The sequence below is a fragment of the Octodon degus genome, unplaced genomic scaffold (genome assembly GCF_000260255.1).
Source record: "Octodon degus isolate 3935 unplaced genomic scaffold, OctDeg1.0 scaffold00008, whole genome shotgun sequence".
In the NCBI taxonomy this organism is placed as follows: domain Eukaryota; kingdom Metazoa; phylum Chordata; class Mammalia; order Rodentia; family Octodontidae; genus Octodon; species Octodon degus.
In genome coordinates this window covers 10,169,777-10,195,808 of record NW_004524584.1, presented here as the reverse complement: position 1 = coordinate 10,195,808, position 26,032 = coordinate 10,169,777, and the positions used below count along the sequence as shown (strand labels likewise).

At 39.8% G+C, this 26,032-nt stretch overlaps 1 protein-coding gene across 2 annotated transcripts in view; it reads right to left on the bottom strand.

Moving 5' to 3' along the window:
• Cpne4 (copine 4) overlaps nucleotides 1-26,032 on the bottom strand; it is a 542,216-nt gene that overhangs the window by 157,928 nt on the left and 358,256 nt on the right. For both annotated transcript variants that reach the window (XM_023705235.1, XM_023705229.1), the window contains one exon: nucleotides 16,290-16,469. In XM_023705235.1, coding sequence (XP_023561003.1) covers nucleotides 16,290-16,469 — 180 coding nt within the window. The remainder of the gene's footprint in view (nucleotides 1-16,289; nucleotides 16,470-26,032) is intronic.

Below are 26,032 nucleotides of genomic sequence, written 5' to 3'. Positions count from 1 at the left end.
ACAAGCTGAGTTGGACAAGAACTGAATCAAATGCCCCATAAAGTCAACATTGAACCCACTGATTTTGATTCAATTTTCTTTGAACTCAATTCTCTTTGAATTCAGTTTATGACCAGAATCATGGAAAGAATTAAATTCAGGAACCAAGGTACCACTGTAGTTGAAGATCTTAGTTTTAGTAAATAGAAAAATTGATAATCATTTGATTTGGGGGCAAATGTATTATTTAGTGAGTTAAGTTTTTGGTTATAGTCAATTAGTTCAGAATTGGGACAAGGACAGGATATAATTATCTAAGGCAAAGGAGAAGGTACAGCAAGAAACACAGCACTTATAGAAGAAAGGAGAGGCCTGAATGGTGGAAGAATGTTTATCAACACCACAGAGATGGCAAAACAGTCTAAGTTCTGCAGCTCTGAGTTGGGTGGAATGTAACTGGAATGAAATCTTGCTGGGGACACGAGAGTGAGAGTTGGGGTAGAGGTCTTGGGAAGCTGTCTTCACACCCAGGTGGCAACTGCAGCTCTTTACATAGGTGGGGTATGCTGAGAGGTTGAATGCCTTGCACCAGCTGACCTAAAAGGTTAGGACCAATATAGACTTTGAGCCCTCTTAGCACTGACACAACAGGCCTGGCAGATCATTGTTCAGTCCCAGCTCTCTTAATCCTCCCCCCCACCTCCCTGTCCCAACAGTAGACTAAGACAGGTATCCTATCACCCTAAATGTATGTGAAACAGAGCCTGGAAACACAAGCTCATTTCAATTGTCACCAAATATATCTTTTAAGAAAATATCTTTGAGATTAAACAGGCACAAAGAGTTACTTTTGAAAGGGGCAATGGGATGCTGAGGTATCATGCCTCCTGTGACTGAATGACATCTGTGACTCAACGTGAGGGACATGGTAGCATTCCCTCACACTAGATCAGACAGGAGGCGAGATGCACGCGGGGGTGGGGGGAGAGAACCCTGAAAAGAAGTGAAAACACAGGAAAGGATGCTTCATTTCAGAAAGGTGACAGGTAAAAAAGTGAATGAAAAATGTGACTATTTAAACTGGAAGGAACCTAGAGATGAATTAAGCCCAAACCTCCTCTTTACAGGAAAGCTGCTGTATTACAGAAAGATTAAACAAATTTCCCAAGGTGACATAGGGAGTTGTAGATCTAAGCCCAGACCTAAGAGAGACTCTTGATGCCTTTCTGGTTCCTCTAAAAACAACGAGATGGTAAAAAGACAGCCCTACAGAAAACAGACAGATTCTCTGGAGATCTGAATTGAAGATTACTTATTGACAAAAGTAGCAAATCAGAAGATAAGAGCTGTATTCTCCTTGGAGAGCTTGGGGCTAGTTCATGCACAAGCCCCTTATTTGAATTCTAGCTGCCTATTAGTAGAAAAGTCAGCCCAGAAAGCAACACTTCCTCCCAGGATTGCTCAACTAGACTACAGGGGCTCAGCTGAAGTGATTTAGTTAGGACATCACTCATCATTCCCAGGGCTGCTGCTTGCAGTAATGCTGCATAGTTAGGCAAAGCTTTTCACATGCAAAGCAGAAGGGAAGGGAGTTGTCCCCAGTAGTGTGCTAATTTGACTTCTCTGATCTACCCATTTTAGACCAGGAGGGTATTAAATAGTACACAACAACATGCTAAGCTGAGAAAATTACTGGTGGACATTAGATTACTTATCATGTTCAGTTTGGCTAGCACCCTCAGAACTATGATATCACCTGACATAATCATGACACTTATCTATGTCAGGGAGGAAACGGACAGTGTGGGCAATAGGTCAGCTACCTTTGATAGACAGGAAAAACAAACTTGGGCAATAAGGAGTTCCAAGAACATAAACTTCAAGCCATGTACAGGCTCCTTGTAGGATGGTACATTTTAGGAAGCAATTTATCTCCTTCTTGGATGTGTCCTTTGTCCTTAATCTCTTCAGGTAATTCTCTAAATCCTTTTATAACTAACTTCAGAACTGATACAGACATTAAAAATTCTCAAACTATGATCGCTAGCCTGGCAGACTATCTGAATACTTCGAAATACAAATTTATGGGTCTTGTCACCAGGTCAGTAAATCAGAAACTCTGATGCTAGACCCAGAAATCTATATTAATCTGTGTTTTAATAAATTTCTGATGACTTGGAGCTCATTGGAGTTTGACAAGCACTGCTATGAGGGAAGATGGTACGTGACCTTCTTCCATAAATAAGGGTCAGAGGCCCTCCGGACTGCAGGACTCCTTTAAAGGGTCCCTGGTTTGTCTACTCCACTTAGGATGACAGAGAGCAGGAAATTCTTGGTTTTCAATTCTTAGTTGTCCCATGAACATTAAGGGACAAAATAGACTGAGGGGCAGCCATGCAACAATGAAGGGAAGAGGATTTTGTACAGCTGTGATTGTCTTTTAAGCCATGGAAAAGAGAAAACACTTGCAAGAAAATTCACAGTGAAGTCGAGGGTCAATTACTGAATTTAGAGAACAGATTTGTTTGACACAGGTGAGGGTGAAAGGAAGCCCAAAAGGGGACACATTCTGAGTGCTGACTGGGATTCTGATTTAGGGAGCTTGGTATTCACAACGACCATGTTATGATTTTAAAAGCAAGTTCAGTAAACTTTGAGGGAGATATCAAAGGGTACTCTGCAAGAGGATATGCAGGTTGCCTCTATTAGTTCTACACAGGAAAAAATTCCACAACAAAACTAACGAGGTCACTGCGTAGGCAGAGTGCAGGGACTAGGGTTCAATCCCCAGCATGCCGTGCCAGCCCAGCCCCTGGGGCACACTGAGATGACAATTGAGACTGGGCATGGTGGCGTGTGCCTGTAACCCCAGCACTTGGGAGGCTGAAAACAGGAGAATCACTATGAGTCTGATCTATGTAGTGAGAACCTGTAGACCCTGTACAAAATACACATAAACAAGGTCAACTCCAACTTGGCTTTATATTCATAGATACTACTTTGTAACTCAGTCCAGTGAATTATGAGCTGCAAGAGTGAAAAGATTGCAATGAGCTTTGAGGCTAAAGATCTGCATTCAAATCCCAGTTCCTGTGCTATCCAGCAGTGAGATCTGGGTAACTTAGCTATCGTACTCAGTCTCAGTTACATTGTCTATGGCACAGTAATAATGATAGTAGCAATCTCTCATGTTGTATTGATTAAAGGATGTTAGGTATAGCATGTGCTCAGCCCAATGCCTTGTAAATCAGAGTCTGGGCAGGGTGATCATTTTTATTGCTTATTCATGTGAATCAATATCCGCTGTATTTGGAGTCTGAGAAGTGTGAAAATATAGGGATGAGTGAGGGAATGAATGAATGAACAGTGAAAAATAAAATGAAGGCTGTGCTTGCTGTTCTAGAGAGTGAGGGGCCACATCTCCCCGGGAATACATTTGTGGGATGCAGAAAAGAGTAACTTAGCTGCTTGTCTCCTTTTGGGCAACAGAAATCCAACGATGATCCTCAATCTCACCCCAAAGTACACAACTGTCTGAGCACCCTGTCCCTGTGACTCGCCCCCGCGTCCATCTGCTGAGAATGCGCAGCTCTGCCCTGAGTCTTTTCCAAGGACACAAACCTTCGTTTTCTTCATTTGGCATTTTTGCCCAGCGTGGAGTCACTTGCTGTGCTTGTAGCCAACTGCATGGAAAAAATGTCAGTCCCTAGCATGCTGAGCTCTGCTATTTTCCCTTCCTGAAGGTCCTGCCACCGCACAAGGCAGAGAGGGAATGTAGCAGACTCAGGTGGACAGAGCAGGTGCCTGCAGAGGCATGGAGAGAACACGCTTTGAATATGTAACTCCTGCCATGATTGGGGGAACTCTTTAAAAGCCTTACTTGTGGATAAGAAAAAGACCAGACTGCTTGCCCAAATTATTTCAGAAGTTGGATTTAAACCATTAACACAATGAAGTCGTCCAAGGAAACTAAATATTAGAACATGCTGTATACTGTACAAGCACATACATACTTTGAATCTGTTGACTAAACAAGATAATAAACTTAAGGCAAAATTCTAAGTTTGCTTTACTGACTGCTTAAAATACAGGTGCTCTCCTATATTGTTTTCACCCTTTATATTTTCACCTTCACTATGAAAACAATGTTCCCATCATTTTCTAGAGTCTCATCACCTTAACACAACTTTCACACAGCTTCCAGTAATATCCTGAGGGTGCTGTCCAAGCCAAGCACATTACATGCATCTCCCCACTTGATCCTCACAATACTTCTCCACATCACCACTATTAACAAAGGAGATAGAGGCAAGGGTCTATAATTAGCTATGCTAAAATGGATCACAGAAAAGTAGACACTAATTTTAAAAAATCTCCATACTAGCTTAGGCCGGCCACATAACTTAGCGGATTAAAGTGCCTGCTTAGGTAGACGCAGGGGTTGGGGTTCGATTCCTGGAGTGCAGAGCGGGCTCTGTCCCTGGGGCATTCTGAGATGATTGAGACTGGGTATGGTGGCATGCACCTGGAATGCCAGCTCTTGAGAGGCTGAACACAGGAGGATCACTATGAGTCCAATCTACATAGTGAGACCGTGTAGACCTTGTACTAAATATAAATAAATGCATGCATAAAATAAAAAGCCTCCATACTTTCTCCTATGTATATGGCAACCTCAGCAACCCACATAAATATGCACACACACACACACACACACACACACACCTCAAAATGACAAGAACAGTAGCAAGCATGAGAAGGGAAGTCAAGGAAACAAAATGCTCTTAAAAACTCCCTACTTCTGCAAAATTGAACCCACGGGCCACTAATGGGAAGGGCATCGAAAGCCACACAGCTGAACTATTTGAAATGATGAAGGAGAAGATGAAAAACATATTAATAAGGTGATTGACAATGAAAGAAGGTATATAATAGACTTAATAAATAAAGCAATCAAAAAGTTTACAGAAGATACTAATAAAATCTAGCTGAACTAAATAAAATGACACAAAACATGAATTACCCATGTTAGAAAGAAATAGATTCCACAAAAAGGTACTAAAAATCTAGGAGATTAAAAATTGAGTTAAAAGTATAGGCAACAGAAATGGCCAATACTAAGGACAGAGTATGACAGAAGTCACCAATATAAGGGCAGAGTGTCAGGACTAGAAGATTGGGTTGATGTCAATGAGAAATTACTCAAGAAGTTGAAAAATGGATCCAACAGCTGCCAACTGATGGAAAGACAAACCTAAGATTAACTAGAATTAGTGAAAAATTAGAAGATAGGAAACATGGCATAAAGAAACCTGCTTACTAAAATAATAGCATGAAACTTTCAAACACAGAGAAGGAATTTAACATGTGGATAAATGAGGCATATAAATATCACATAGCTGCAATCAGAAGAGAACCTCTCCATTACACATCATAGGCAAGACTCCAGAAGTCCAACATGAAGGCAGAATGTTAAAAGCTGTTAGTGAAAAGCAACAAATCTCTTATAAAGGTAAACCTATTGGAATTAAAGTAGACTTCCTAACTCAAACCTTACAAATGCAGAAGAGTTCAGAGAAAAATGTTTCAAGCCCTAAAAGAAAACAACTTCCTACACAGATTTATATATCTCATAAAAATATTTCTTCAAAAATGATGGATAAATGAGGTATTTCCATGACAAAGACCACCTTAAGACATTAATAATCACCAAACTAGAGCTATAAGATACTCTTAATGATATTGTAGAAAGGAGTAATGAAGTAAAAAATAGAATGTATACATCAGGCAGGGTGAGCATTTAAGCAGGGCGGGGGGAGAGAGTGAGAAAGAGAGATAGACAGACAGACAGAGAGCTACAGAGAGAGACAGAGAGACTGAGGGAGAGAGACAGAGACAGAAAGAGAGCAGAAAGGGAGAGAGACAGAGGCAGACAGAGACAGAGAGACACACAGAAAGAGACAGAGGGAGAGAGACAGAGATAGAGACAGAAGGAGAGAGACAGAGACAGAGACACAGAGTGAGGCAGACAGAGAGAGAAGGAAAATAATGCAATGACAGAAGTAAATTTCTAACTTCAGTGATAACTCTCAGTGAGAATGATCTCATCTTCTCAATCAAAAGCTACACAACGTCAAAACAGAGAAAAAAAAAACCCAACACTGTACCACACACAAGAAACACATTTCATCCAAAAAGAAGTTCACGGACTAAAAATCCTCAAAGGATGGAAAACAATATCCCATGAAAAGGAATGAGAAAACAAACAAAAGTAACTATCCTACTTTCAGAAAAAGTGGACTTCAAGCCAAAACTGATCAGAAGAGAAGAAGATCACTATACCCTGATTGAGGGAACAATTCAACAAAAAGAGATTAAGTTAATAAACACATGTATACCAAACACCAGCATACCCAAGATCATAAAACAAATGCTTACTGGAAATAAAAGATCAGATAAACCCAATTAGAGTGGAGAGCTTCAATATCCCACTATCCCAAATAGATGGATCAACTGGAAAAAAGGGTCAACAAAGAAATATCATAGTTGAAACAAATATTTGAGCAGATGGATTTAATAGATATCCACAGACTGTTCCATTCTAAAACAAGAGAATATGCATTCTTCTCGACAGCACATGGGAATTAGCACATGCAAAATAGAGCACCTACCAACCCATAAAATGAGCTAAAGTAAATGCAAAATTCAAAATTACATAATGCATATTATCAGATGACATCACAGTGAAAGAAATCAATTTTAAAAACCCAGGGAAATTATGCAAGCATAAGGAAAAAAATAACTCTTGAATAATTGGTGTATCCTAGAAGAAATTAAGGATGAAATTAGACAGTTCTTAGAATCAAATGATACTCTCTTTTCTAAACACCAGAATTTATAGGAAACAAAGTATTCTAAGAAGGAAGTGTATAGCTATGAGTGCACACATCAAGACAGCAGAGCAAATCCAAGCATAGCCTAGTGATACACCTCAAGGCCCTAAAAACAAGAATTTAAATGGAAAGGTAACAAGCAAATTACAAGGAATTAATGAAACCCAATGTAAAAAAAATGAATGAATGAAAGCCAGGCATGGTGGTGCATGCCTATAATCCCAGCTCCTGAAAGGTTGAGGCAGGAGGATCCTTGCAAGATTGAGACTAGCCTGGGCTACAAAGTGAGGTCAAGGCTAGCCTGAACTGCATAGGGAGACCCTGTCTCAAAAAGACAAAAAAAAAAAAAAAAAAAAAAAAAATCAATGAAGAGTTAGCTCTTGAAAAGAATAAACAATATAAAATCCTTTAGCTAATCTTATCTAAAAAATGAAAGAACCAAATCAATAATTAGACATGAAAAAGGCAAAAATCAGAGCTGACAGTGTTGAATTTCAGAAGATAACTAATAATTACTTTAGAAAATTGTACTCCAATGACTTCAGGATATACGTATATATAAAACACCCAAACCAAACAAAGAAGATATTACGCCCTGTATAATCCAGTAACAGGCAGTGAAATAGAAACAGGAATAAAAATCTTACCAACCAAGAAAACCCCAGGTCCTGATGGACTCAATGCTGAGTTCTACAAGTATTTTATCAAAGATCTAACAGCAACATTCTCCAAGCTCTATAATGAAACTGAAAGAAGAGGAGTCCTCCGCAATTCATTTCTAGAGAATTGCAATTCCAAACCAGAAAAGGACCCAATCATACAAGAGAACTATAGGCCAAACTCTTTAATGACTATAGATACAAAACTTCTCAACAAGCCAGGTGTGGTGGCACATGCGTATAAACCCAGCATTTGGGAAGCTAAGGCAGGAGCATCACGGTGAGTTCAAGGCCATTCTGGGTTACATAGTGAGTTCCAGCAGTCTGCACTATAAAGTGAGATCCTGTCTCAAAATTAAAATAATACAAAACAAAACAAACATCCTTAGCAAGATACTGGTAAACAGAATGCAATAAATCATTGAAAAAAACCATCCATCATGACCAAGTACACTTCATCCTAGGGATGCAGCGATGGTTCAACATATGGAAATGAATAAATAGGGCACACAAACAGAAGTAAGGAAAAAATTTCTATCAATAGATACAGAGAAAAGCTTTGACATAATACAACATGCATTTATGATAAAAAGTTTGAAGAAAGTAAGTATGCAAGGACCTTGTCTTGGTCTGATAAAAGCCAGTTATGGCAAATCTACTGTCAACATCATATTAAATAAAGAAAAACTAAAAGCTTGCCTCTAAAATAAGGAATAAGATAAAAATGTCCACTCTCACCACTCCCATTCAGTATAGTACTTAAAAACTTAGCCAAGGCAACTAGGCAAGAAAAAAAATACAAGTGATTTATTTAGTAAAGGAAGAACTTAAATTATCATTATTTTCAGAGCACATGATCTTTTACATAGAAGACTGAAAAAATTCAATCAAAAGACTTCTGGAATTAATGACAAAATCCAGTAGGGTGGGAGGACGCAAAATCAACATGCAAAATTCAATAGCATTCCTGCACACCAATAATAAACCTATTAAGAAAGAAATTAGGACAAGAATACTACTCACTTTAGCATCAAGAGCTATCAAACACATAGGAATACACTTAGCCAAGGAAGTCAAAGACTTTTACAATGAAAACTACAGTATACTGAAAAAGGAGATCAAAGAACACATAAGACAATTGAAAGATAGGCTCTTCCTGGATAGGCTGAACTGATGTTGTCAAAAGTGCCATTCTTCTAAAACTGATATGCAGAATAAATGCATGTCCTGTCATCATAATTACATCCTCATTGCTGGGACAAAAATCCCTGACACCTACAGGTTAAAAGAAAAGCTTATTTTAGTTTAGTGTGTATAGGTTTCAGTTCATGGTGGACAGCTCCAAGGAACGATGGCATGACAGAGAGGCAGGTAGAGGTGAACAGTGTATGGAAGGGCAGGCAAGATGCAGCAAGCAATGAGACTTCTTTTCTCTTTATATTTCATACAGGATACAAGTCTATTGATTGGAGTAATCCATACCCAGGGCTGGGCTTTTTTTTTCTTTTTTTCAGAATCAGGGATTAAACTCAGGCCCTGGCACTTGCCAGGCAAGCACTTATTCTACTGAGCTATCTCCCCAGCCCCTGTGGGGCTTCTATTTTCAATAAATCCATTCAGCTACATCCAGAACTATGATAATTCAATCAGTGAACTGACCCAGTAATCACACACCCATAATCCATATTCAGCCTGGATCCAGCCACCTCTGAAAATCCAATCTATGAGTGCATGAAAATGTAGAGGAACAAGTAGATACATACCATAAAATAAAAAGTCACCAATTAAAATATCAAAAGCATTTCCTCAGAACTGGACAAAACAACTCTAAAATTTATATGGAACCAGAAGAGAGCTAGAAGGGCAAAAACAATTCTTTGAAGCAACAGCAAAGCAGGAGGCATAACAAAATATCAGACTTCAAGTTATATCACAAAGTTACAGGGAAACAATCAGCATGGTAGTGTGACACAAATAGATATATTGATAAATGGAATGGAAGAAAAGATGCAGAAATTACTCCAAAGGATATTCATCTATCTGACCTTAGACAAGAGGGTCAAAAACATTCAGTACCAGAAGATAATTCCTTTCATAAATGGTGTTGAGAGAATTAGATATCCATGGAAAAAAATATTGGTTCTAGCCCATATTTCTGACCATGTACTGAGCTAAACTCAAAATGGATCAAAGATCTAAATGCTAACACAGAAACAATTGATTTGCTATGCTGCAAAATAGGTAAAACTCTTGAAGATGTAGGCATAGAGAATTTCCTGAACAGAATCCCAGATGTATAAGAAATGGTATCAAGAACCAAAAACGAGAGTATATCCAATCAAAAACTTCAGCATAGCACAGGAAACACCAAATAGATTCAAAAGACAACTTCCCAAGTGAGAAAAAAATTTGTCATATGCCCCTGAGAAAGAGGACTAATAGTTAGAATACATAAAGAACTAAAAAGAAGTTAGAATCCTCAAAATAAAAGACAAAAATGGCCAACTGAAATGAATAGATACTTCAAAGAATAAGAAGTACAAATGGCCAGTAAATACATGAAGAAATTCTCCAACATCTCTGGCCATTAGAGAAATGCAAATTAACATAATACTGAAATTTCATCTTACTCTAGAAAGAGTGGCTATTATCAAAAAATTATTATGTTTTTCATTTTATTTTTCCATAATTTTATTGAGAAACAAATAGCAATGAAACAGTTTCACATCAAATTAGTAGGACAGTTTCAATGATTAATTGTTTTCTTAGTGGTTATTCATTGTACAAGATGCAGATATGATATACTGTTTACAAACACTTTTAGAACAAATCTTTCTATTCACTGAATTAAGAGAATGTAGTAGCTGTATATCTATCTTAACTATTATGAATATACAGATACAAAATGGTCATTCATTTGTATCCCTCTTTTTTGTTTAGTTTTGTCATTTAAATATCATAGGTATGTGAATTCAGCAGGATATTCCAAAATAGCCCAGTAGTCCATAATAGTAGTGGGTTTTCCATATGACTGGCAATGTCAGAAGTTGTTGACTTGAGCCTTTTACAGCTCAGCTTAATAATATGGCTTTACTTTTTATATCTCATTTTTATACTTTTCTGCTGGATGGTTAAGACCAAGATAAAGCAAGACCTATATAACAAGAAATGTAGTTTTTGTATCTGATAAGGTCAGTCATACCCCTCAGATTTATCCTGAAACCCTGTAGCGCAGTTTGTAGATTCTTTGTTAGTGTCAGCCATGTGGATGAGTCACGGCCATTGCTTGACCAATTTGCTCTCCGTGAAAGTCTGAGAGAATGTTTTCTCTCCATGTGACTCTCCTTAGGCACACTCTACATCATCGATTACTTTCCTCTGTGGCCCCATAATCTCCTTGATCAGAAAATTTGGGACACAACTGAGTTACATGATGTTACAATACAGGTTCTCCTATGTCCTGAGTCTTCACTGACCTTGAAAGGCTAAAGCCAAAATGTTGGCTTTCCTTGTGGCCCTCCTTTTTCTCTAATTTTTAGTCTTCAAACTTAATGTTAACCCTCCAGAGAGAAGCATATTGTTATTACCTTACAATGTAGGCTGTTGAGCTTAATCTCACTTTCTGTCTGAATATCAAACATCTTAGGCATAACATGGAACAGGTATTTTTCATCAAGTATTGATATGTTAAACTCTAAGTCCCTGCTGTTTTTTACTCCTTTTTCTCCTGTTATTAAAATCTTCAATTTTTTTTGGTGGAACCAGGAATTGAACTCAAGTCCTTGTGCTTGCCAAGTAAGCACTTATTCTACTGAGCCATCTCCTTGGCCCTTAAAAAATTAAATAGGGCCAGGGATATAGCTCAGTAGCACAGTGCCTACCTGGCAAGCATGATGTCCTGAGTTGCATTCCTGTTACACACACACAAAAAAAATTTGAATTAAATAATAAATGCTGAAGAGGCTGCAGAGAAAACAAATCATTCTGTAGTGCTGGTGGGAATGTAACCTAATAAATGACTTCATAAATCAGTGTGGAGATTTCCTCATAAAATTTTTTTTTAAATGCCATTAAGCCCAGTTATTTTCCTTCTAGGAATCTTCCTGAGTTAAAGACATCATATTACAGTAATACCTGCACACCAGTTTTTATAGCAGCCCAACTCATAAACAGCTAAATCTAGGATGGCTTATATGTCCATCAACATATGAATGAAAAACATGTATTCATACCCAATGGGGTACTACCCTGTCATAAAGAAGGGTAACTTGAGTTTTTTGTAAAAAAAAAATGGATATACCTTGAGATCGTAATGTTAAGTGAAATAAATCAGATACACAAACTTAATATTGCATGGTTTCTCTGAGAAAAATAAAATGTAGATAATAGGAAATATGAGACAGATCTTTTCAAAAGGGAAAGGGACTAAGAGATGGAGAAAGAACGAGGAGCTCAGAGAGAGGATGAAAGCAGAACAAAGATGTATTATGTGCCTGTATCCACCTCTCTTGAGGAGTGTCAGCATGAACATGTTTATGGCAGCATATACACTAATATAAATGAAATATCTAGCAACAACAACAAGAAGAAGATTTAAACCCAGAGTTGTCTTTTTCATAAGAGCTCTCTGGTTCCTTCTAGGCAGAGGCGCACCTTTCCCTCATAGCTCTTGGAACACATTTCCATTTTAGCACTTGCCAATATGCACTTTCACTATATACTTGTCCAGGCCCCCAAACCATAAGCTCCTCTGGGGCAAGGTGTCTGTCTTTTTCACTTTTGTGTCTTCAGCACCTAGCACAGCACTTGGCCTACATAGACTGGCACATTGGTCCAGGACATTTGGTAATTACTTGTTGAGAGGATGAAGAAATGAAGTAATGAAAGTTATTATAGTAATAAATATATATTACATGTTCTTTCCTTACCCAATCAATATAGCCATAAAAATGAAATATTCTGATTGAGTTAAACCAAATTAGTGCTTTATAGTTTTGGCAAGGCCGATCCTACCCATGAGCTGACCAACAAAATGAGAGCATGGCCGCCAATGAAAATATGAGATGCATAGAGAGGCCAGCCTAGCATGTGGAGGTAAACCAGGCATCTCAGGGAACATGGCTAAGGCTTCCCCAGCATCTGACCTATTGTTCTTCTGCATCATCAAAGCCACAGCCTTACAAGAGTTCTCAGAATAAGGAACTTCCCCACAATTTCTTCCTTATATCATGGCAGAAAAAAGCTCTGGATTAAGAATCAAAAGCTCTAGATTTGACTCTGTCAAAGATGAAGAACATTCTTGATCCTCAGTTTTCTTAATTATAAGTATGGCTAATCACACTTGTGCTCACAGCACTGTCAAGGAGGTCAAATGAAATCATCTGTATGGAAGTACTTTCAAATTTTTGCAACATATTTAAAAAGCACTGTGTAATCTCACCTTCAGGTTTTAGTTCTATATTTTCTTCATCTTGAGAGACTAAGAAAATTAGCTCTCCTGCTCCATCCAACCCATCTTGCTTTAGTTTCTCATATATGGGATATTGATCACAGTGCTTTTAGCTGAGAGAATGGACAGACATATCTCCATGGCTTCAGGAGCAGGACATTGTACTCTCTTATCACAAAGAGCCCACAGATCATGGTGGCTCCAGGTATAGCAGGTCAGGCTCCTGCTGGTGCATCTAGGCTCTGACCCCTCTTGACGCTGTTCTCATCCTCAACCTTGCTGCTGGATGGCTGCTGTCACTCCAGGAATCACAGGCAGAGAGGGACTGTATACTGAAGGGGTCTCTAGAATATAAACTTCTCTCGAAAAACTCTCATAATTTGTCAGCTGGCACTAGCCAGAGATGGGTCCTTTAATCAGTCTCTGTCTAGGGAGGGGGTGGGATCTGCATGGCTTGCTGAGTTTACTGGTGTGTTACTTTTGAGCTAGGAATAGGGTTATTTTCTCCATGGCCAAATGGTAGGAAATGATCTGAAAATGCAGGGTCTGATGGCGAAGGTGCAGGTGAGCATATACTGGACAGCTAACCAGCAGGTACTACAGTGCCCTGCTCCTATTGTCAGGCCCCATGATGGAGTGCATAGCACTGACTTCTGACCTCCAGCACCTGCATTTCCCTGCTTGAAAGCTTTCACTGATCTCTAGATTTTGCTTTGCTTCCCAGGCAGTCAGCCAGAGATGCCAGAGGATTAATGTTCTCCCCTTAGGAACAGTCTCTAATCAATGACTGATGGGAGCCTTACAACCCCAAGGGTATGAATGCCCCAGTTTCCTCTCTCCCAGGATGAGATAAATCTTTGGTGTTTGCCCTGTTCTGGCTTCCAGAATTTCCCCCAGCAGAATCAAGCTCCCATTGCCCTTTGGAGTTGGGTGACTACACGCACTTAAAGCTTCCTTTTCCTGTCCCACTTTTCCCGATCATTATGGTGTTTCCTTGACTTCTTTTGACTTCCTATCTCAGAATTGGCTTCTGGGAAAAATCAAAGATGCTCTGTACCATATGTTGGACTCCTTCCTGAGCCCAGAGACTGTGATGTTCCATCTGGTTTGCAGGTGCTTCTCTTTCTTCTCACAGGCTGTGAGCACACTCTCCTCCTTTGTGGAAATGTCACTCTCCTTAGGAGGCCATCATCGCCTCCCTCTCCCCCCATGCTAGTCTCCCAGTGATGGCTCTCTTAGTTTACACTTCTGCCCAACCATACTTCCCTTGCTTAATTGTGTGATTGGTTGATTTCCATCTGTAACCTAGTTAGACTGAGCTGCTTATGGGCAGGGACAGAGTTCCTGGCTCAGCATCAGATGCCTGAGATCTAGTACAATGCCCTACACAAAAGAAGGTCAAAGACTTACAGGTTTTGGAAGATGAGAGCCTTTCACATCAAAGCTTTGGATGAAACAGACCTTTTATCCATGTGAATGCCCTATTATTTCTTATGTCAAAATGTGACTTCTATCCATAGGAAGGATGCCCATCATTTAATGAAATATATATATATATATATATATATATATATATATATATATTATGTCATTTTAATTAACTTTTAGTGTTTAAATAGAAACAGGACTTTGACTCTAAATCTGTAATTCCTTCATTTATTCATTGAAAGTCTAATACAGAGGCAGAGAAAAAAACTGAGAACCTGAAATGTTCTCCACTCATATAATATTTCTGATTAATTCTCTAAAGAGTTCACAGCAGATCATTCTAGGATCTTGCCAGGTACAGTGGCTTCTTTCACCTTCATTATTGCTACACTGGGTATTTGGTTTTCATTAAAGAAACAATGAATAATTTTATTAAATCAATTCACTTAGTACACACATGGGATAAATTTCTTTTAGTGATAAATAGCTTGAAGCAGGGTAAGTACAAATGAACACTTGGGAATACCTACTATCTTGTTGTTAGGCAGGCTTTTTCTCACAGATCCCTAAATGACACCCTTCTGTCACTAGGGGATGAGTCCAGGTTTGTGGTGCTTTGGGCTTATGTAACTGGGTTGCCCTCAAGGGTATAAAATATAAGTAAAAGTGAAAAACAGATGCTTCCAAGAAATCCATATGAGTGAGGCTTTCTGAAGCTAAAGAATTATTATTTTCACATTAAATCAGCATCTGACCTTGACCTTGAAATTGTTTTCTTCCTGTCCCATACCTGGACACATCTATTATGACCTCTATGACTTGTTTTTATTGCTTTCTTATTTACAAGCACTTCCCTTTTGCTTCTTCTTTGGTCCCTGAACTGTATTTTCTTTCCTAAGTTTGGTCCTATAGTGTCATTTCTGATTCTTTCTAGCAATACAGATCTTCCTTCCTGAAAGGCCTTCAGTACTGGGTATAAGGCCCAGGATTGCATTTTATGTATTGGTCTATTTGAGGTACCTGTCCAATTCTTTCTCCAATTCTACTGCCACTTTCTGGGTACAGAGAACTACATTTTCCTTCAGATTTGTCCCATCAACACTTACACAGTCTGGGTATAGCAGGAGGGGAAGAAAAAGTATAGAAGCAAAATGATGGGGTTTGGAGAGGAAAGAACCCTCAGTGAGTCACTTCTCTGCTTTCCCATTGATTATATAAGCACAATGACCTTCATTTCACATTATCATCAGGATTAAATGGAAAAAGTTATACATTCATCATTCGTTTAACTCTTGTGGGGCCATTCTGGTGCCAAAGACTTATAATACGTTTGGATGAGAGACACTATCTGGGTGGGGCTCTCATGGTTGAGAGTTGGGAGAAGGAAATTCGTAACGGGACAGCATAAAGCTGTAACAGACACAGGAGTAGGCACAGAGCCAGACACGTGTTAGGTGTTCAATAAATAGTTGATGAAAAGGACTGACAGAATGAAAGGATTTGGAAGAAAATATTATGAATTTTGCAAAATAAGCAATTTTCCAGATTTGTAGTGTCATGCTTACAGAAATATAATGGCTGTGACCACGTGCAGGATGCTGTAAAGTGGCACATACTAAGTTACTTTTCTTTTATGGCCAGCTCAGCCCACCCTGGGGGTGGGGCTAGCATGAGATGTGGTGCCGGGGAAAGAACCCTGGTCCCTACGCTTGCCTAAGCTTGCCTAAGCAGGCGTTTTAGACTGCTGAGCTACCTGGGCGGCACAAGTGGCATATACTAAGGAGCATAAAGTCAGTAGGAATAAAGCAAAGACTAGAGGAAGGAAGAAAGGAAAAATGAGAATGGATGCATAAGAAGGAGGAAAGGATGCCCGTGACTCGCCTGGCCAAGCGTGCACTCCATGCCACCCAGGAAGTCAGCTTCCTTCAGTCCATTGTGGTTGCTGCTAATGTCGTGGACTTCAAACCGAAGGCGCTGCACCTCTTCAAAGTAAAAGTCCACAGTGAACAGTTTTGAGTACACTGGGTTAATGCAGGTGCGAATCACCTCTGTCCTGTCAACCTGTCAGAAGAAAGAGAAAATCCATCAGTGGCTAGGAATTTCATCATTATCCTTTAAACAAATTAATCTCATCGTGGGTATCCCTCTTTCCAAGCCATAAATGTACTCACTTTATAAAGTCACAGGGGCTGGGAGTTTACAAGTCTACAGGATGATCTTCAGAGAGCAAGTCAAGTGTCAAGAAGAAAACTCTTATCAGACATACTAGTAAAGAATCTCAAGTTTTGTGTTTGAAAATGTAGTACATGTTATATTATCAGATGATACCCAAGATGGATAAATCATTCGTGGCTGTCTGGAGGCTTAGTCCAGGAGAACTTGAGGGTGCATTTAAGCTCAAAAGGCTTGGGTGGACAGAAATCAACTAGTGTGCTGACAGGCACGGTAATGGAAGCCAGCTCTATTCTAATAGGAGTTTCTTAACTCACAATTCCCAGCATAATAAAGTAGAAAGTCCATAAGAATGGTAATGAGAATCACACTGCCTTTGGTTTCAAATATGCTCTTTATTAGGTGCAAAACATTTATTTATTCCCTTCAATTCCTTGGGCCTCAATTTCTTTATAAGCAAAATGAAAACTAGAAGATTGGAGGATGAAAAGTCATTTTCTGCACTAACATTACATGAGTTATGATCCCCTTTGATCCTTGTGATAATTTTCCTCCATTCATCTTTTCTCCAAGATCTACGTCTGCTCTTTCTGTGACCCAGAAAGCTAACTCTCTGGATTGAATTTTCTAGGCCCTCTTGCCACCTGGGTTCTGGTGGAAATCAGCCTGAGAGATTACGTGGAAGATGATGAAGAAGTAGGAGAACAAAGTGTGATTCACACACACACACACACACACACACACACACACAGGTTCTGCTGGCATACATACACACATACACACACACACATACACATACACACAGGTTCTGCTGGCACACACATTGAGAGTTTTTGCTGGAGCTTGGTAACACAGCCTCTCTCTTTCTCTATCTAGAGACTTCAGAATGAGGGGTAGTGACGGCTCTTTGCTGTTGTCACTGGTATCTCAGATCTTCCCTTCCTCCCCATAGCACTGTGTATGTCTCCAGGAATAGTTCCTGTCTGAAGAGCTGGCCCTCTAGGTTAGACTTGCTGTGTATGCTATCTGTTTTGTGATAGGATCCTTTCCACAAAGGTTCTTTATATACAAAACCATTTATATTCTGGGAAGTGTTAAAGGACTAAGTGATGAATAATCCAAGCTCTTATAGCATCTTTTAATGGGAGATACCCATCCTTCATATTTTACAAATCAACTGGAACCCATTTATTTTGTCAGCTTTCAAAAAGAAATGCACTTTAGTAGCTATGCCCCATGTATCATTTGCTAGTAAAAATGAAGCCATTTAACATGGAATATGAGTAAATGGAAAGAGTTTCCCAGTGAAAAGAAAGTAGGTGTTGATACATCATGCACGTCTATGTGTGTAGCATAGAAAATGTGATGACTCCTAGCTCCACTGACACCATAAAGTCATTTCATGCTTTGATTTTGGCCCTGGCCATTGCCATTCTGATGTGTAAGGAGTAGAGAATTGTTCTTGGCAGAGATGTCACCTGCCATGGTGGGTGTGGGTGGGCAATCCAGGCTTCAAGGTGAAGGAGAATATAGTTCTTACTTTGTTCCTGTCCAACAGATAGGCAGACTAGAGCCAGTCTAGCTCACTGTTGATTGGGATTGTATGAGTTACTGTGCAAATCAATAAATACTTATTTTGACTACTCTTGTTCCCCATAATGATCCAACTTCAATTTTAGCTGAAATGTATATTCATATAAAATTAGGGATGGTGAGCTGGTGAGATAGCTCAGTGGTCTAAAGTGCCTGCTTAGATAAGCTTAGGCAGGCGCAGGGGACTGCAGTTTGATCCCCAGCACCAGATGCAGTGCCAGTCCTGCCCTCAGAGCAGGCTGAGCTGGCCAAATAAATAAATAAATAAATAAATAAATAACAATAAAATTTGATATGGGAATAGGACAAATTACCACTAGCTGGCTATGTGAGTATAAGGATTTACTATAATGATGTAACTACCTTTCCAAAGACCACAGTTTTCAATGACAGAATAAATCAGAGGTTTTAAACATGGCCTACAAATATAAGCTGTCTTCTTTTTCTCTTATTCAAAATAGTTTTTTTTCCTTAATTTTCCAACTATATATGGGTACTGCTTCTGTCATCCTCCCCTCAGAAACAAACCAGAATATCTGGCAACTTTGGGCCACATTCGTAGATGACAACACTGAAGACTGCTCTGTTCAGATAGACTATCCACTCTCAAGTGCTTACAGGCCCTGTCCCCCACTGAACCTCCCTGCATGGGCCCTGGAAGCACTTTTCCAGCATCTAGTCCAGAAGTATGGAATGAGTCATATATTAACAGCTTCAATTGTATTCACCTGATGCCTTTTGGTAGGGGATTCCAAAATAACCCCTCGGAAGAAATATATTGATGTGACATGCACAGAACACAGAAAATATGACTATCTCTGGCTGGAAGAGTGGTATGGGGAGTTTCAGATGAGGAGGCCTCAGAGATGGAAACTCTGTGGCCTGTTGCTCTGCTTTAACCAACATAAATGACACACACTGGTAATGTGCACCAGGCCTGCTGTTATTCTTCCCACCTTTCCAAGCCATTCCTGCATAGACATGAAGTTCACGCTGGCATCAAGCCACACACCTTCAACATGCTATCAAAGTAAGATGCCAATATTACATAGAGTGACTGTGGATGTGCAATGTTCCTGTGTATGTTTGTTTGTGTGTGTGTGTGTGGTTTAGGGAAATGGCAAGACTATAAGAAATATACATTTGGGGCTGGCCAGATAGCTCAGCAGACTAAAGTGCCTGCTTAGGCAGAGCACAGTGGCTGGGGTTTGATCCCAGGAGTATCTTGCAGGCCCTGCCCCTGGGGTGTGCTGAGGAGCGCTGAAAAAAGTCTGTAGGCAGACTAAAACAGTGTCTGTCACCATTGTGCTTTACTCACTGCATCTCACAGTGTATCTAATGACTGATGCACACTAGTTTCAGTTGAATTGGCTGTGCGTGGCTTGCACAGGAGACTGGGTGTGTTGGCACACACCTGTAATCCCAGGGTTTGGGAGCCTGAAAACAGGAGGATCATTGCGAGTCTGATCTACATAATGAGACCCTGTAGACCCTGAACTAAATACCAAAAATAAATAAATAAATAAAGTTTAAAAAATAAAGAAATACATATTTGCATTGGCAAGATAGATAAATTTGAGCCAGTAAGAATGCTAGTAATAAAATGCTCAAAGAAAGGAGAGATTGTAAATAGGATCACAAGTCCACTTCTTGTACAGCAATTAACCACTGAGAAGAATATATGCAGTGTATTATTTGTTGAAACTGTACTTCCGATTAGATTTGAAACTGTCTCATTGCTATCTGTTTATAAATAAAACTTTAAAAAAAAAAAAAGAAAGGGGAGAGGTAATGATAAGGAAAGTGCTTGCAATGATAAATGCATGTTATAAGACATTACAAAATGTTCTGTATTTCCAGTCATTATTGGAGGGCATTGTCTTTTCTGGAGATTGAGGCCAACTGTAACCTGAGTAACAGGGCTTAGGGTAGCTCATATGTCTCATTAAGGGATGTCAAGGTCAGGACTTTCATTTCTAAGACCTTCTATTTACTGGTACTACCAGCTCCAGGAAAACCAACCAGGAAATATTTCTTTAATATTCAGATTACTATCCTAGGAAATTCTGTTTCAGTGAGAGGTAGGGTAGGATTCAGAAATCTGTAGCTTATGGGCCGAGGAGATAGCTCAGCGCATAAGCACCTGCCTGACAAGCACAAGGTCTTGAGTTCGATCCCTGGTACCAAAAATAAATAAGTAAATAATAAATAAATAAATAAATAAATAAATAAATAAATCTATAGCTTAGCAAGCATCCAGGGTGGGCATGGTGGAGCACACCTGTAATGCTAGCACACAGGAGGCTGAGGCAGGGGATCACCAATAATTCAAGGTCAACCTGGGTACACAGTGAGTTCAAGGCCAGTCTGAACTGCACAGTGAGATCTTGTTTCAAAAAAAAAATGTCCAGGCAGTTCTGATGTGGGAGATCAGTCTGGTGGTAATAGAGATACGGGATCTATCATTTTCTCTGTGTGGGTGTTTTGTTTTGTTTATCAGTTTAATTGCCCTGGACCTTTGTTATGCAGGAAGCATAAATATGAACACTTGTGTTCTTTTCTCTGGCACCCTTCATTGCTTCATGGCTTAAAGAGCATGCATTTAAAAACTTAACTTTATAGCAATCATGTGATGAAGCTTTGTATTATTTCACATATGAAAAAAATTCAAGGTCGGATACCACAAGTTACTGATTGTCAGAGGGTACTTAAACTCAGTCTCTGACTCCAAAGTTTGAATTCCTTAACTCAGGTTTATTCATGAGCATCCTGGGAAGAAATGAAGGATGTTGCTAGGTATGATGTGACAGCAATAGATTCAAGGACTGAATATTATTTTTGATGAAATGCTCTTTTCAAGTTGACATACAGTTGACATATAGTGCAGCACATCTTTTCAGAGCATGCAATTTAATATATTTGATACACATATCAATGTGTGAAACCCTCATCACTCTCAGGCAAGCATATGTGTATCCCCTTATCCCCTAAAGTGATCGCAAGGCTTTCAGAGAAGACTACTTGAGGTACAACCCCAAACCACTTACTTATCACAAAACGTGAGCCCTGAAATCAAACCTGAATACTAAAGCTTTATTGTAGAAAAAGTAATTCATACAATAACCTTTTTGTCTGAAAAGTAAAACAAATAACACATATACCATAGGTTCACCACTATCCTAAAGTTTCCTAATTCTCCTTCTTAACCTTTAACCTTTATTCACCCGCCTCACTCAACCCCAAGCAACTACTGTACTAGTTTGCTTTCTGTTACTATAGATGAGCAAAGCCTCTGTAATGTCATACAGGTGATACACAATGTGGTTGTCTAAACTTTTGACTTGCTTGGCCTCCACTGAATGAGGAGAGATTTCCTTGGGCTGTATAAAAATGTGTAATGCAGCTAATGTGTAGCTGTGACAACACTTCCTTTCTATTTTAATCTATTAAATTATTTTACAAATTTTAAAATCTGCATTTTAATAATTAAATAAGGAACCTTAGGGCTGTGGATGTAGATCTGCAGCTCAGTACCTGCCTGGCAAGCATGAGGTCTTATATTGGAATCCAGATACAAAGAGAGAGAGAGAGAGAGAGAGAGAGAGAGAGAGAGAGAGAGAGAATAAAGAAAATGGCAAGATAGTCCCTTTAGGCTGCTTTTCCCTTTTTGCTCGTGATGCTTTTGCTGTTTTCCACGGCCATGAACCACTGCTCTCCGCCATGTGGCAGGCTGCCTTGGAGCCAGCCATGTATGGACTGAAACTCCACAAACTGTGAGCTAAATAAACCTCTCCCTCTTGGAAAAAAAAAAGAAAAGAAAAAAAAAGAAAACCTTGCCTGCTTCGAGTCAATAAGTACCTGTCTTCTCAGGCACACATGTGTAGGTAGACTGAAACAGCATCTGTCACATTGTGTTTTTCTTACTGCATCTCATAGTGCATCTAATGACCAATGCATACGAGTTTCAGTTGAACTGGCCCTGTGTGGCATGCACAGGAGAAGAGCAGGCTTTGCCCTGCACTCTACTCTGCATGGCCCTCTGGGGGTTGCTCACCATCCTCGTGGGCACACTGCTTGATCCATGCAAAATTGCTAAAAATCTCATAAGAAGGTAAAATTCACAATGTTGTGGAGCGGCTTTACTACATGTTCAGGGATGTGTGGGTCTTGGATTGGATACTCTTGTACACTTTGTGGGCTTTTTTGCCCTTTATTTCTTTCATTCAGCTTAGGTACTTAGAGACATTCACTGCTGTCATATCACTGGTTTGTCTTTTTTTATTGTTGTGTAATCCATGGACGGAAAGTTTGGTTGTTTCCAATTTTTTGCTTTTACACATACATATTCATGTACCAGACTATGTATGGACATATATGGATAAGTACCAAGGAAGTAAATTTGGTGGGTTTTTAACTTCTGATAGGTCTACGGTGGTGTCATTGTGGGTTTTGGGAGATAACATGGGACCCTGGACACTTCAGACGGAAACTGAATTGTGTGGGGAGACAACGTTAAGGTCCCACCAAAAAATACTTCATGAGCATGTCCATCTACTCCGGGACCTCTGAGGGGTAGAACTGTCACAGCAAAATGGTAGCAGAGGTGCGTGCTGAACAATGCCATGTTATTAGTGAAGGCAGAAGTGGAAAATGTGTGCCAGTCATCAGAACTCTGAGGATTCCTGGAGAAGTGCAGATCTTTATCCCCATGGTAACAGCTCTTGGTGAACTGCGGCATCACAGGCCACAGCAATCTACCATGGCCCCCAGTGCGGGCTGATAATCAGATGTGTCTTCCAACTGGTTTTCCTCAAATATTTCTTCAAGGTTTACTTAGTGGGGCTAGGGAGAAAATAATTTTCTCTGAATAAAGAATATATAACTTTTTCATGTTCAGAAATAAAGGATTTATTACAGGCAATTTTTCAAACCATATAACTGAAGAAGACATATTAACCAACATAAAATTTAGACAATAAAACAAATCACTTGGCCACTGGGAATAACATTACATAGTGTCAGGACTTTACTTCCTTGTGGCTCCACTCTGCCATTTGTACTTCAGACTTCTAGCCTCCACAATGATAAGAGAACAAATTTCTATTGCTAAAGCCACCAGTTTATGAGACTTAGTTATAGCAGCTCTAGCAAATGAATGGGCCATTCTATCTGTCTCCAGAGACATCCATCCAGGCAGGCACCTTTCAAGAATGTATCTTCAAAAGCCATTCTTCATCCTCCAATCAGTAAAACTTTCCACTCTGCCAGATTAACCTGAACAAGGAGTACGAGTGTCTATCTCCCACTGTCAATGCAGTGATCTCACCCTTTATCCTCCTGCTGTGTATTTACCCTGGCTCACAGTAACAGGGCCATGGTGCCAGAAGGCTCTGTTTTTGGAGTCCTGGGGAATTGCCCCAGAACTAGACATTCTTCTCACCACTAGACACTCCTGGGGCTTGCACTGTTCAAAGCAGACACCAAGTGCATCACTTTGCTCAGCAGTGTGGCTCAGAAGGTAATAGAAAGAGCATCCCCTATTGAAGCCTGCAGGGAGGGCCACTGTGCCAGTGACAGGTCTTAGGTCTTCCTCTATCTTCCGTTGCTTTCCCAGCCTCTTTGAGCTTCTACCTTTATTCATGCAGATTCCTTGCCATACCAGCATACAACCATGGGTCTCACATATTCAAGTGTCAAAAGCCTCATCCCTCCACAGCTCTTCCTTTAACTCAGTGTGACTGCTCAGTTGCCATAGATCACCTTCAACATACCCAAGACCCTGAAAACACTCTCCCTCACTTTGAACATGAATAGTCCATCATTCTTTTCTTTTTTAAATGCATCAGTTATTTAATTAGGTTCACAGTAAGAAATTTAGAACGCTAATTTATGAGGATAAATTCCATTTGTCAGAGCAAAAATAGATTGCAGGAGGCCCCGGAGATGAGGTGCACCTTTGATTTTTGTTAATATCTGTGAGTCCACTGCTTTCTGATCCAACTTATGTTGCTCTGAAATCTGGTATCTCTCTTTCTTGGTGTCAAAGCTCTCGCCATTCTGGTGTCTGGGTTTCCAAAGATTCTTCTTTTTGAAGTAAGCACCAGTGAGGTATTTGGGGATTTTCACTTTGCTGATATCAGTTTTTGTGGAGGTGGCAATGACAAATTCCTGGTGTGTTCTTTGTAGAGGAACATGATTAAGGCTAAGAGGCCCAGTCACAAGTAGCAAGCCACTGGCCAACTGCTTCAGGAAGATCACTCTGTCGCCTTTGTGATGCCCGGTGAGGATGATCAAGATGATGCCAGGAGTGACGCTAGCTTGAAGTTTCCTCACATGCTGACTGAAGTTTCTTGCTGTGGCTCAAGAGCTTTGGGGGAACATCTTCAGAAGGGTAGTGTCTAGGCATTTCTTGAAGCTCAACCACCCGGGTACCTCCATTCTTGTCCCCAGCAACTGGTTTTATGATTATAGTCAGAAATTTCTCCTTTTTGTTCTCAACCTTTGACTTAGCAGCTGTGTACTTTCTCTTGTACAAAATCTTTCTGGAATACATAGAAGATTAGGAGTACCTACCAATTCCTCTAGTCAGGACAGAATTATGACTGCAGTGGGCTTCCCCTTTTTGGACTTTTTGCCTTCACCTTACCCTTTTTACCAGTACCATTGGCAGAAGCCTTCTTGGTTTTGGGTTCCTTCTCTTTAGTGTCTGGCTTCTCAGTTTTTTCACCCACCATCTTGCAAGATGGGAAAGCGTCATCATTCTTGATAATATAACTTTTACTGTTAAAATTTTTTTAATAATTTTTGTCTTCACAATATTTTTGATCACTCCTTGCAGTTTCCTGAGTTCTCCCTCCCATCTCACTGTCTTGAGCCCGGCCTACTTACATCACTGCTCTAATGCTGTCTGATAGAACTTTCTGTGGGGTTCAGCATGGTCCGTGTGGCTACCTGTGATTGTACAGCAGTGAAAGGCAGCTAGAGAAACTGAGAAACTGCATTTTATTTAAATGTAATTATTCTGAATTTAAACAGCCACATATGAACGGCACTGCCCTAGCCTGTGTCAGCTCTGTCACCCTGAAAATTAATGAAATAATATATGCTATGGACACACTTATTTAATTAGGCTTCTTGTTCCCTGCTGATTTCAATATATACCAGGAAGTGGCCTAGGGATCTCCAAGCCAATTAAATTAGAATCTCAGGGGCTGGCACATAGGCATCAGAAGCTTTAAAATCTACTCAGGTGATTTCAATCCACAGCTCACTCTTAAACCAGTGACATTACATTATGTCGTAGCCCAGATCCAAACTGAACAGCAAACAGGAACCAGAGCTGTGTGTGACCTATACTGTCCACCTCAGTCTCCAATCTCTAGATTAGACAGTGCATTTGTGCATCTCATTACTCTTAGAAATTACCATTTGATCAGTTCACCTCACTATAGAACTTGACTACTGAATGAAATAACTAAAAATAGAAAGAGTTGGTGTATCTGAATGCTATATTCCACTAACAGGGCATCTGATTACCTGGCATGAGTCCTATTTGTGAAACAAGGTGAGGGTTGTTCTCCTTTGGGGTCCCCAGACCTTTGTGTTCTGCTGTAGCCCAGCGTACTAGCTTGTATAATTATTTTGTTCAGGTTTCTCTTTCAGTTCACTTTTCTTGTGCCAAAGGAAGGCACCAGAGAGTGGATAAAAGAGATGTTGGTGTATTTGTCTTTCTCCCTCTCCTCCCAATATTGTAATTTTGGCAGTGACTATGATGCTGCACCTAGAGGCCCCTCCTAGCTGAGCTTTCTGCAAATTTCCAGCTCTCCCTGAGTTCCAGTAACATTGATACAGGGAGAAAA